Source organism: Podarcis pityusensis (assembly GCF_964106645.2).
Source record: "Podarcis pityusensis genome assembly, chromosome: 12".
NCBI classification, from domain to species: domain Eukaryota; kingdom Metazoa; phylum Chordata; class Lepidosauria; order Squamata; family Lacertidae; genus Podarcis; species Podarcis pityusensis.
Genome location: NC_138037.1, coordinates 49,182,198 through 49,195,547, shown reverse-complemented (window position 1 = coordinate 49,195,547; position 13,350 = coordinate 49,182,198). Strand labels below are relative to the sequence as shown.

At 45.5% G+C, this 13,350-nt stretch overlaps 1 protein-coding gene across 2 annotated transcripts; it reads left to right on the top strand.

Annotated features, from left to right (window-relative positions):
• The first annotated feature begins 2,979 nt into the window (after window positions 1-2,979).
• Window positions 2,980-12,859, top strand: CCK (cholecystokinin). 2 transcript variants are annotated; one of them, XM_080976073.1, is made up of 3 exons: window positions 2,980-3,184; window positions 9,057-9,305; window positions 11,925-12,859. In XM_080976073.1, the coding sequence occupies exons 2-3, from the start codon at window positions 9,059-9,061 to the stop codon at window positions 12,053-12,055; spliced, it is 378 nt and encodes a 125-aa protein (XP_080832199.1). In that variant the 5' UTR covers window positions 2,980-3,184; window positions 9,057-9,058; the 3' UTR covers window positions 12,056-12,859. The 2 variants fall into 2 exon arrangements, with proteins under 2 accessions (XP_080832199.1, XP_080832198.1); XM_080976072.1 differs by lacking the exon at window positions 2,980-3,184 and adding an exon at window positions 6,894-7,133.
• Window positions 12,860-13,350: the final 491 nt, after the last annotated feature.

Here is a 13,350-nt window from a genome sequence, read left to right as displayed (position 1 = left end):
GTACCACTTTAGCTAATGGGGCCTCCTGCTGCTGCCACGCAGCCACCGCACGATTTCTGTTCTCATCCTGAAGCAAAGTTCTTAACCCGAGGTTAGCGGAGTCTGTAACCTGAAGCGTCTGTAACCTGAAGTGCCTGTAACCCGAGGTACCACTGTACCTATTTAATGCCATGTTCAACTTAATATGGAATGTTTCCTGATTTTTTAAAAATATAATTCTCATCACCATTTTGAAATGGTTATATCCCAAGGAATAATTGTTTTTCTAGTAGTGAAACTGAGTGCCCTTCTTCTGGGACCTCTCCTCAATTTTTGATTGGACAGTCAAAGCCAACATTAGTAACACAAAACAGTAGCAAGCTCTACAACTCGGGTTACACTCAACAAAGTGGTGCGGTGCCATAAAGAGACAAACATTGGCAAACCTATGGGTACTGGCAAAGGAATGGGAACCAGATCTGCTCTGCAAAAGTCCCCCCCCCCTTGAATCCTATCCAGTTAACAGTATGCATGTATGATCACAGTAGATTACCATATCCTATCTTCATTACAGTGTCAGTTCCTGGACCTCCGTATATTGTTTTCCTACTGTAGATTTTGAACCTTCTAGGCTAGTGGTTCTTTACCTTTTTTGGGTCATAGACTGCTTCGAGAATCTGATAAAAGCTATGGACCCCCTCCCCAGGGGGCAGAAATGCATAAACAGCATTTATTTGATTGCAACATTTCTTTTGCACCTAGTTCACAGGCCACCTGAAGACCATCCATGGACCCTCGAGTTGTCCATAAACCACAGGTAAAAATCCCTGTTCTAGGCAGTGGTGTCTGGTGCCCGTTGGGGACTGATGAGGCAGAAGGCAGGGAGAGCACCAGTAGGTGGCACTGTTAGGTTTCTGTTTTGCCACTGTGCAGTGCTTGGAGTCACAAGACTCTGTTTACATTCCAGAGATTCCAGACTGTTGGAAGTCTCATGGGAGACGGGAGATGGATGTTGATATTACTGGTTTCCTGTTTCTTTGTACCAGTTGCCTCTCTGCTCTCACAGAGAGAGGATGTATATTCTTTTCTGTCTGCATAGTTAGAAATAAAACTCTTAGCGATGTAGCTCATATTTCTCGTCCTTCTGCTGCTGCTTGTATACTCTGCGTAATGGGAACGTGCCTGGAGCCTCATCAAAGGCTCAGGTCATTAATCAACATCGGAGGAGATTCTGGAGGACTCGACCATAGAATCATAGAATCATAGAGTTGGAAGAGACCACAAGGGCCATCGAGTCCAACCCCCTGCCAAGCAGGAAACACCATCAGAGCACTCCTGACATATGGTTGTCAAGCCTCTGCTTAAAGACCTCCAAAGAAGGAGACTCCACCAAACTCCTTGGCAGCAAATTCCACTGTCGAACAGCTCTTACTGTCAGGAAGTTCTTCCTAATGTTTAGGTGGAATCTTCTTTCTTGTAGTTTGGATCCATTGCTCCATTTCCGCTTCTCTGGAGCAGCAGAAAACAACCTTTCTCCCTCCTCTATGTAACATCCTTTTATATATTTGAACATGGCTATCATATCACCCCTTAACCTCCTCTTCTCCAGGCTAAACATGCCCAGCTCCCTTAGCCGTTCCTCATAAGGCATCGTTTCCAGGCCTTTGACCATTTTGGTTGCCCTCCTCTGGACACGTTCCAGTTTGTCAGTCGTACGGAATTCCGACAGGCCCTACAGTCAATGACAGGGCTGTGCTACGCCTTCATTGGTTGTAAGTAAGCAGGCAGGCAGGTGGGGGCTCTCTGAGGGCAGACTGAGGTTTTGGGGTCAGTGGCCCCACCCCCAATGGAGCAGCCTATACTGCTTCTAGGCATACATCATGTTACCAGAGTAGCTTTCCAGCACCCACACCTAAGATGCTAAGATGCCAGTGTGGTGTAGCAGTTAGACTGCTGGACTGGGACCCGGGAAACCTGGGTTCAAATGCCCCCTCAGCCATGAAGCTCACTGGGTGGGACCTTGGGCCAGTCACTCACGCCCAGCACAGGATTGTTGTTGTAAGGATAAGATGGGGAGGAAGCAGAAGGAGAATTATGTACACCACCCTGAGATCCTTGGAGGGAAGGTGGAATATAAATGTAATAAATAAATGGAGAACTAAATCAGCAGTGGCAGACTCTGGGCTTCAGCAGCATCCTGCGCAGTGCCAAAATTCGGTGACACCTGCCTCTTGCCTTCCATTGTTTGTCATTGTTTGGCAGCTGCCCTTGGGGTGGGCAAATTGCTGACACATTCATAAATTCACCTCTGAAATGAGAGCGGTGTAGCAGAAATAGATAAGATGGTGCAGTGGTTAGAGCGTTGGACCTGGGGGACCAGGATGCCAGTCCCCATTGAGCCATGAAGATCACTGGGTGACCTTGGGCCAGCCTCGGTCTCTCAGACTAACCTACCTCACGGGGTTATTGTGAAGATGAAACGGGGAGGGGGAGGGGCACCATGCGAGCCACCATAGGAGCCAACTCATAGGGGCTGAGGTCCCTTCAGGGCCCCCCGATAAAATATTTGAGGGTTATTATGGGCCCTCCAAAGTTGATGGGCATTGCCATTCAAATGGTATGCATGCGCCGCATCCTGTGATGGATTATGTGGGGTGGGGCTTACTCCCCCCCATATTAGGGGCTGAGGTCCCTTCAGGGACCCCCAATAAAATATTTGAGGGTTATTATGGGCCCCCCATAATTGAGGGTTATTGAATGGGTATTGCCATTCAAATGGTGTGTATGCCCCGCATCCTGTGATGGATTATGTGGGGTGGGGCTTACTCCCCCATATTTTATTGAAGTTGGCACATCTGCCGGCCACCTTGAGCTCCTTGGCAGATATAAAGGTAATTAACTAATTAATTAATTAGTGGAAGGACTAGAAGAGGCCCCGCTGTCCCCCTCCCCCCCAAGTTCTCCCTCACTCCGCAGCGTCTCGCCTCTACCCCGCAGCCCCCTCCCGCATAGATACTCTGGAGGAAAGCGCAGCGTCTGCACTGGCAGCCAAAATCGCTCTGGAGCCTCTGGGCACTGAGCGAGGGCAGCGGGCGAAGGAGCTGCGCCAAGCAACATCCTGGGTAAAAGAAAAGTTCGAAACACAAAGGGACAACCGGGCGAGTTCAGCAAGACTCCCTACACCTATCCGGGGCAGAAGGAGAAGGTAAGCGGGTATTTTTTCTTGGAGAAGACCAGAGGGAGGGGTTTTGTTTTCTGGAGATGTGAGCCCAGGGCACTCCGGAGTCTCCCTTTTTGCGGCGCTGCGTTTCCAGGCTGCAGAACCGCTTCCCCCTTCGACCTCCCCCGACAGACGGACGGGAATCCAGCGCTGGGATCGATGCCTCGCTGCGAGATCCCTTGGTCCGGCGGCGGCGCCAGGGCGGATCAATGGGCGGGCGCCCGGCCCCGGGACTGTTTGCTCGCTTCTTAGCGCCCTGAACCCGCCCGGGAAGGAGGCGAGGTTTCAGCCGCGCGGCTGTGTTTGCATTTCTCTCTTTTCTTTTTTTAAAGCGACGGGTCAAAGCCCCGTCCAGGCACCTCGGGACTCTAGCGAGCTTCCAAGCAGTCCTCATGGAGAAAAGAGCCCTAGCTCCGACGAAGGGCGTGTCCGGCCCCCGGTCCCAGGTTTCACCCCTCTTAGCCCCGGAAGAGCCGGGTCTGAAACCCGGCAAACGAAGGGAAGCCGCTCCCAATACACCCCATAATCCCTCTCCCCTCCGACGTGGACCCCGAAAAGTTGCACGATCCGGACGGCGGGGAAGCCTAAAAGCTGAAAGTCAGGACTTGGCTCGGACTGGTTCAGCACCCTGGAGAGCTCCGCCGTGGGCAAAGGGTGGCGAGGAAACGGTCAAGTTAATAATAATAATAATAATAATAATTATTATTATTATTATTATTATTATTCTACCCCGCCCATCTGGCTGAGTTTCCCCAGCCACTCTGGGAGGCTTCCAACAGAATATTAAAATACAAGAGTCCATCAAATATTAAAAGCTTCCCTAAAGAGGGCTGCCTTCAGATGTCTTCTAAAAGTCTGGTAGTTGTTTTTCTCTTTGACATATTTATTACTACTACTACAGTACCTTGTCCTAGCCAAAGATTATTGACGTTGTCCTCCTTGCTCATTTCTGCTTTCTGCTTATTATGCTTATTATTATTGGTGGACTACTATAAAATCATAGAATTGGGACCCCAAGGTTCATCTAGTCCACCCCCCTGCAATGCAGGAATCTCAACTAGATCATACATGACAGGTAGCCACCCAACCTCTGCTTAAAAACCTCCAAGGAAGGAGGGTCCACAATCTCCGGAGGGAGTCTCTTCCACTGTCAAACAGCTCTTACTGTCAGGGAGCCTTCCCTGATGTTTAGTCGGAATCTGCTTTCTTGTAATGAAACCATTGGTTCGAGTCCTACCCTCCAGAGCAGGAGAAAACAAGCGTGTTCTCTCTTGAGATATTTGAAGATAACTATCATATCTCCTCTCAGTCTCCTCTTTTCTAGGCTAAACATATCCAGCTCCTTCAACTATTCCTCATAGGGCTAGTAGTTCGAGCTCACCCAGGGATGGCTGTGGGCAGGATTCCTGCATTGCATTGGGTTGGAATAGATGATCCCCAGGGTGCTTTTCAACTCTATAATTCTATGACGCTATGTCTTGCGGTGGGCCGGCTGTCATCCTTTATTTGCCCCCTCCCCTTCTGAGATCCCTTCCTGATAAGTGAAGAGTCTATTTATTACTCACAGCTTCCCATACTTCACTGTCTGGAATTTTATTTCATTTTTTAAATTAAAAAAAAAGTGGAAAGGGTTTTTGAAAGGAATCAGGAAACAACCGGTGCTCACCTGGAAGCGTTCCATTCTTTTTGTTAACCATTGATTGCAGTGGGCTTCCTTCCACAACATTACAATAAGGAAGACCACGTCTCAGTGGCAGATCTTGGAGACTCAGATTTCAGCAGCATGCATCCTGTTTGATTGCAAAATTCAGTACCACCTGTCTCTTACATTCCCACTGCAACCGAACCAGTAACTTGTCTCCTAAATCCACCTCTGCACATCTGTATACATTTTTAGGCTGCCAAGGGAGGAGGAGAAATGAATCAGTCCAGTTGGCATCAATACTTTCTTAGGTAATTATTATTAAACTTCTCGTGCAGCAGATACAATCAGAAACCATTTGTCTCCTGAGTAGTCGCTTACCATTGGATCCAGACTAAGTTTAATTCCCCCTGAATTCAATGTGGCTTGGATTAAATTATGGCTATCTTACTCTGGATTCCAAATCATAGACTACAATGGATCAGTTACATATATACTAGTAGGAGGGTGAGTGGCAGACAATATGTGTTAATATTCATCAGCTCAAACTGGCACACAGGTTACCCATCAAACCCCAAATGGTGCTAGGCCATAAGGCATTTAATTTATATATTTAACATAACGTATATATCACATGGGTGGCACTGTGGTCTGAACCACAGACCCTAGGGCTTGCCGATCAGAAGGTTGGCGTTTCGAATCCCCACAACGGGGTGAGCTCCTGTTGCTCGGTCCCAGCTCCTGCCAACCTAACAGTTCGAAAGCACGTCAAAGTGCAAGTAGATAAATAGGTACCACTCCGGCAGGAAGGAAAACGGCATTTCCGTGCGATGCTCTGGTTTCGCCAGAAGTGTCTTAGTTATGCTGGCCACATGACCCAGAAAAACTGCGGACAAACGTCAGCTCCCTCGGCCAGTAAAGTGAGATGAGCACTGTAACCCCAGAGTCGTTCACGACTGGACTTAACTGTCAGGGGTCCTTTACCTTTACATATCACTTGATTGTAAGAAAACCTCTGACCAGTTTACAAAAAAGGCACAATGTTCAGCTTTACAAAGCAGAACTCTTTTAGCTTCTCAAAAAAGCCAAAAGAACAACCCACCCTATATTATTAGAGAATAAAAAACAACAAAAAAAGCAGCTATCACATTTCTTTGGGACGTTCCAATGAATTTGGTACAGCTTGCAGCAAGGGTAGCCAATATGGTCCTCTACAAATGTTGTTGAGTTGTAACTTCTATCAGCCTCAGACATGTCCAATGGTCAGGGGTCAACAACATTGAGAGGACATCACATTGGCTATTCCTTGCTCTTATAGTTCAACTGTAAGCAGCTCATTGGTCTTCTTAAGATCACAAGACAAGCCATGAGTAGTTGTTTCAAATGTGAGCGCCTGCAGGATTCCATAGAGTAACAAGACTGCACCCCAGACCCCCAAATCATTTGTTTGGTTTTGATAGTCCAGGGGCTGTCAACATAGTGAGCTCCAGATGTTACAGATTACAGTTCCCATCATCCCTGACCACTGGCTATGCTGTCTGGGGCTGATGGGAATTGTAGTACCCAGGGAAGGCGCCATGTTACCTGTTCCAGTGTTAGACTGTGCACCCAAGTGAATCTGTTTAAGATTGCAGGCTGGTGAACATATTCAGGAGAGAGAGATGGGAGGCACCATAGGATTTAAAGCAATAAAAATGCTAAAACTATCACTTTTAAACCTAACCTTAACCCATACCCTATGCATATTTGCTCAGAAGTAAGTTCCCCTGCGTCCTTTCAGACTTATTCCCAAGTGAATGTGCATAGGATCACAGCCATACAAAATTAAGGATTGTGCTCAGTTGCTTTGGCTGTGTACCTGTGAAAAGACTTGGATGCCTAATCAAGAGAGCTTCATTAATTCTAGTTGCCGTCACCACAGCTCTGCATTAAAGTCACTCCAACAGTGCCCCTGAATTAACGTCATTCTCATTTCTTCTCTCAATACATAGTCAAAGTCCCTGCAACATCGCTGGGCAGAAGTATATGTCAGGGAAGCAAAGCCCTGCTTGCTGCAGAGGCACAGCTGAACCCTTTTGTTTGGCAACTTCTCCCACCCCCCAACCCTAATACAAGTGCCTTTCCTCCACCCATACATTGGAGTGTGTGGTGCTCCCATCCTTGCGTCAGAGCTGTGCAAACAGATGACACTCAACCAGACTATTTAAGGAGCACCATTGAAGGGCTCAGCTACAACCTCGAGCCTGCCTCTGTTCTCTCGTGCACAGCTGCAACCTGCACCTCATTTAGAAGGTAGGAGATGATGATTTCACTGAGAAACTGCCTTTAGAGTGTGGGGGGGAAGGAAACAGCTAGTGGCTGGCTTCTTCGCTTCATTATTTTTTTTGTACTAAAGGGTTTCTCAGACTGCACTGAGTTTTTCTTAGAAACTGTAAGAATTAAATCAGCGATGGTCTTCCAAACTGTTGCAGGCAGCTTCACAGGCACTTTGAGTTTAAAAACTGTTCCTCTCTGCCTTTCTTAACCTTTTACTAAACATGTGCAGGGTTAATTCACTGCATTTTGAGGACGCATCTTGGGCAACAAAACCGAGTTTTCAGGCTGTTGCTGTTTTCAGTTACAGCTCCTGCTGGGTGGTGTTGCCTGTGCTAAACCAAGAGTCAATGTTACAGTAACTTTTTATATGGAGCAGGCTGTGAAATCTCTTTGAAAACCCAAACCCAACATTTATCAGACAGAATTCAGGTGTCTTTTAAAAGATCTGAATGACATTTCTACATGCAGTGAATCCTATAATGATTACTCTTCAGAAACAAGCCACATTTAATTCAATTAAACTTCCAGGTAAGTGTGTATAGGATTTTAGTGGCATATGTGTTATGGGTGGGGTGCTGGAAAGGTTGTATAATTTGAATTTTAGTCTCTACACCATAATATTAGCAGCTGGGTTATTTAAGTAACACTTTTTCTTTATTTTCTTTTTTCGTATCTCACTTACAATTTGTTACTCGGAGATTGGGTGTTGGCACTGCTACCTTTTTATCATGACTGCAGAAGAGTCTCTGCTGAATGATTTTGGGGCTGTAATTTCTTTTTAAGTTTAAGGAGCTTGGTGATTTTAGCATGTAAGAGACATCTTGACACATTCCAGCCCAATGCAAGCATTTATGTTTTCTTGCTGGGTTAAACCCAAACAAATGGGACTTATTTTTAGGTGTACCATATTCTGATTTCTCAGATGTATGTGAAACAGGTGTCGTATTGAAACCTATAATGCATGTGAATTTAATAGATCTGTCAAGTTGTGGGCTCTGCACAAAATCAAGTGTTCACTTTACATTTCTTACCCTCTCACAAAAAATATCTTCAGACGTGTCTACTTCACTCCCTCAAAGTATCCTCACTCACTCACTCACACGCACACACAGCAAAAGCATTAGTTGTGTATTTCACACAGATGTATTCTGAAGGGACACATAGCTAAGACTGCTTTAATGGCAACCAATACCTTTTATTCTGAAATCTTATGCATGTCTACTAAGAAACAGGTCCTGATGAACTCAGTGAGACTTACATATGGTATTGCAGCCTCAGTTACTCTGCCCTATTCACAGCCAGGATGCTGAATAAAAGTTCTCTTTCTCATAGGTGAATTTAGCTTTTCTAGTTTTCTACTTACCAGAGTGCAAACCTGAAACTGGAACAGCGAGTCTACATTTACTCCAGATAAATTAAGGCAGTGTGATCTTGTGGTGTAGATCCATGCATTCACATTATCCAGGAAGGAAGTCAACACCTCTTTGTATTTTTTCCCTAAGATGTAGAGATGATATTCAGTGACTCGGAGCAACCAGAACCATGCTAATATATTAAATATTTCATTGCCTTTCCAAAGCAGAACGTCTCGCTTTCAAAAGAGGGGAAAGTGCTTTCCCCTGCCAGCACTGCAAAAGGGAAAGCAAGGAATGGTTTCAGCCGGTCAAAGCAGTTGGTCCCCCACCCAGTGATTAACTGATTATCTTTGCTCAAGCTATAATCAACCAAGGGCATGTATGGTCTTTAGTCCCCATGGACAGTTAACTGCATCTCTTCCTTGTCTAATTGAGCTGCCAGAATATTTGTTGGTTTGGAAGTAGACTATGGGGGGGGGGGTTGTTTGCGTGTGAAGGAGCCTTTTAGCATCTTTGACAATCTCTTCTTCCTTTTCTTCCCTAGCTATGTACAGTGGGGTCTGCATCTGCCTGCTCCTGGCTGCGCTGTCCACAAGCTCCTTGGGGCAGCAGACTTCAGGGTCCCACAATGCCAATCCTGTGGCTACTGATCTCGAGAAGAGCTTGCTGGAAACCTACCGGCATGTCCGTACTCCAGGCTCTGGGAAATCTATCCAGCAGCTGGACGGCAACGTTGACCCAAAGGCTAACCTGGGAGCCCTGCTGGCCAAATATCTCCAGCAAGCCCGAAGAGGTATCTTTTGAATCATTTTTCTACCCAAGTGTACTATGTCAAAGAAATACCCCTGTAAAATTCAACATGTGAATAGCTCCAAATGGAAGGCAGGGTGACCTCTCCTACCATGATTATTTTTTTGCAAAGCCCAGGTTGCATCTTGTTAGTCCAGCCAGTGGAAAGGGCTCTTGTTGATTAAACAGGTCAATTCTTCAATGCATACAAGAGTGGCTGGTGCCTTTAAAAGAGGGGTGTACATGTTTCACCTACTCCGACAAGCCTTATCACACCCTTGCTCAGTTTCACCTGCAGAAAGTGTCAATCTGACTCTTCTCTGCTCTGCCAATGCAAGCCCTTCCGACCAGCAAAATAGAACCTCCTTGTGCAGTAGCAGTCTATCTCTAAAGATCAAACGCTAGAGAAGGGCAATAGGGCAGGGTTATTTCCCTTCATGCCAACGGAGTACAAATCAGAGACATCATCTGAGTCCAAATGACTCTCTTGAAGTTTCATTTGCTGTTGCAACATTCATCCTAACAAAGGCAAACTAGAATTCTAGAATTGTAGGAAGAGACCCTGAGGATCATCTAGTCCAACCCGCTGCAATGCAGGAATAGGCAGCTGTCCCATAAGGGGATCAAACCTGCACCCTTGGTGTTATCAACACCGTGCTCTAACCAACTGAGCTATCCAGCTGATAAGGCAGAGAACAAGCAGGCTGTTATGTAAGCAGGGAACAGGGCCAGCCCAAGATATTTTTCCACCTGAGTTGAAGGATGAGATGGTGCCCCCTCCTCATTCTGCATTCAGTAGCTGACTGGACTAGCAGTTGGAAATGGGCCGTGCGGCAAAAGCAGCTCTGTTCTCCAGCAAAGGGGAATGGTCCCTCTAACTTTTGCCACCTGGGGCAGTCGCCCCACTTTGCCTAATGGTAGGACTGTCTCTGGCAGGAAGCAGAAAATATGGGAAGGGGATAATATGGCAGCTAAGAGGTAGCCCAGAGAAGGGTGGCTGGGGGTGATGAAAGGTCAGAGAAGACCTCTCTCTGGGCATGAGGTGTCTACCCCTACCTTGTGGAGCAGATCAACTTGCCTTCCCCTTGTCTGGAAGGCTCTGTCCTTCCTTCTTCTTCAGATAACTCCCTCTGGAAACCACTGCCTGGCAGATGGTGCTTAAACTGCCTGGAAAATACCTCGGGGCTTTCCCCGTCTCTGCGGTGCCATTAGGTAATTCTAGACTCAGGACTTAATGGCTGTGTGTGTATTAATTCACTTGCTTCAAAATGTGGCAAGCCAGCCCTGTGTTCAGGACAAACCTCCAGGGCTTCACACAGTACGGGGAGAAGGAGGAGCTTTGACAACAGCGCAGCCCTGGACTTGAGCAGTTGTCTGGCTCTCATTGAGCAAGTGAGCCTCAGTCCTCAGAGCTGTGCTGTTCCAGAGTGTGGCAACCAACCTCCCAGTGTAAAGAGGGCTTGGACCAGGCACACAATTTAGGGGATGCAACAGGCAACACCCAATGTCCAAGTGGGTTAGGCAGCCTGCGTCTTATCCTTATTTTGCAAAACTGTTCTACATTCCGCACAGAGATGCTTCTACAACACTGGCCTAAACTAAACTAAACTAAACTAAACTAAACTAAACTAAACTAAACACTAAACTAAATCTGCTCCTTCCTTCTTGACCAAATATGTGTATTGCCTGCATGGCTACAGATAGTAATTAGCATCTTGGTTGTGGTGCTTTGCCGACAGAGCATCATCTGGCATGGGATAGACCAGTATGCTCCCACATCCAGGGGCTCGATGGCTCTGATGGGTAAAGGCCATAGATCAATGTTGGAGTGAATACTTTGGATGTAGAAGGCTTCGTTCATGGCATCACCAGAAACTTGTCTGGAACCCAGGCAAGAAACTCCTGGGCAGTGTAGACAGCCAGCCAAGGGCTACCTCTGTTGGTAGAGCGTGAGACTCTTAATCTCTGGGTTGTGTGTTCGAGTCCCACGTTGGGTGAAGGATTCCTGCAGTGCAGGGGATTGGACGAGATGATACTTATGGTCCCTTCTACCTCTATGATTCTATTATTCTAATACAGAGCTAGCTGTGACTTTGTATACTTGACGTGTTCCTTTGACCTCAGCCCAGTTTTGTATGTGTTTAAGGCACCACCCCATAGTCCCTGCATATACAGTGGAACCTCGGTTGTTGAACGTCATCTGTTCCGGAATACCGTTCGACTTCCGAAACATTTGACAACCGAGGCGCAAAGGGCTGCCAGCAAGTTCAGTGGGGGGAATTGAGAAATGCGCCTTGGAAGCCATTCAGCTTCTGAGGTGCCGTTCGAAAACAGAAGCAATTACTTCCGGGTTTTCAGCATTCGGATTCCGAATCGTTCAGCTTCCGAGATGCTAGAAAACCAAGATTCCACTGTATAGAGAGGAGGAAGATGAGGGGGACTATTTTTCTGGGGAAAGAGATGTCAGAACCTACCACGAAGACCTCCCTCATTCTCTTAGAATAGTAATGACGCCCACTTCTGGTTACAAGACTCTTTTGTTGTTAAGAGTGTGTATGCTTCTATTATTTCGATAGTGAGCATGTACTTCCATTTCACTCTTTATTTTCTTGTTTTCCCCAAGGTGCTTCTGGAAAGGTCTCTGTGATGGGATTGCAGAGTTTTGACCCGACGCACAGAATAAGAGACAGAGACTACATGGGATGGATGGATTTTGGACGCCGGAGTGCCGAAGAATATGAGTACTCTTCTTAGAGAGCTTCAAACTATGCTTAAAAGAAATGAAAATCAAGTCCCATTTCTGTACAGGGTGGGGGGGAAATTATCATCCTTTTCGAATCAGTGTTTTAAAAGAAAACATATGTATTTGATGTAAATTTGTCTGTAAAACTATACAATGCAATATATATTATATAAACATATGCAGAATTTTCCAGAAAAAAAATACTATCTTTCTCCTATAGTTTCTTACCACTCGGTTGTAGACATATTAAAAAGTATTTCATTCATCCCTCTGTCGTCTGATCGCCAGAATTGTTGATGTGTGTCACAATCACTGCAGATGGAAAATACCCTCACATCTTTCATACACTGTTAATTTTCCAAAGGAGCACGTTATATATACCAAAAAAATTGCTACGGGCGTTAAGAGGCAATCTGTCCAGATATCAACATGAAAAGCATTTTTCAATGGTTATGAGAATCCATTTCAAATTTAATTCTGACAAATCTCTGGTGAATAGAATGAGTGCCTCAGCAGCAGCTAAGCATTTTCACCTTTAGGTTCTATGCCCAATTTTCAATGCAAAGGTGATACTGATGTTAAATTTTGGTGTGGAAATCTTGGATATGACATATCTTACTAAAATAGCTCCTTTTTGCATATGGTTTCAGGGGGTTCAAAGTCTACCACCATTTTATTTAATTAGAGCAGCGTTGGACACGGAACTGATTTCTGATTTAACATATGTGAGGATGGTTCGGTTATTTTCTTTTGTGAAGTGAATGTGAACATTCTGCTACAGTGATTAATCCTGGAATAAACAAAACATTCCTTGCCTCATGGTGACTTATACATTTGTTTCGAAATACGAAATGAAGATTCTGCACCTCCCACCCCAAATACGGTTAGAGTGATTACGGTGAAGCTCATTCAGTGGTTTGCAGTGCAATCTTACTCAGAAGTAAGCCTCCTTACATTTAATGTGACTCACCCCCCAGGTGTGCAGGATTGCAGTCTTAAATATGAAAACCTTCTTGCACTGGGAGCAATCAAAATGGTTATTAAAAACAAGAACAAACAAAAAACAGCTTTAATTGACTCCAAACATGAGCAAGGTATTATAGACACACTTATTTATTTATTTTATCATTTATTTATTTTATGATTTCCCACAGGAAAAAATGAATTTAAGTAATAGACAGGGCAACCTACTGCCTCTCAAGAGATCAACAGTATCACAGAGAAGCATGACAAATTTAAGGAGGAGAATATATGTTTGGATTCCGGGGGACAACTCACTTGTGTTAGGGAAGAAGCCAAGGGAGAT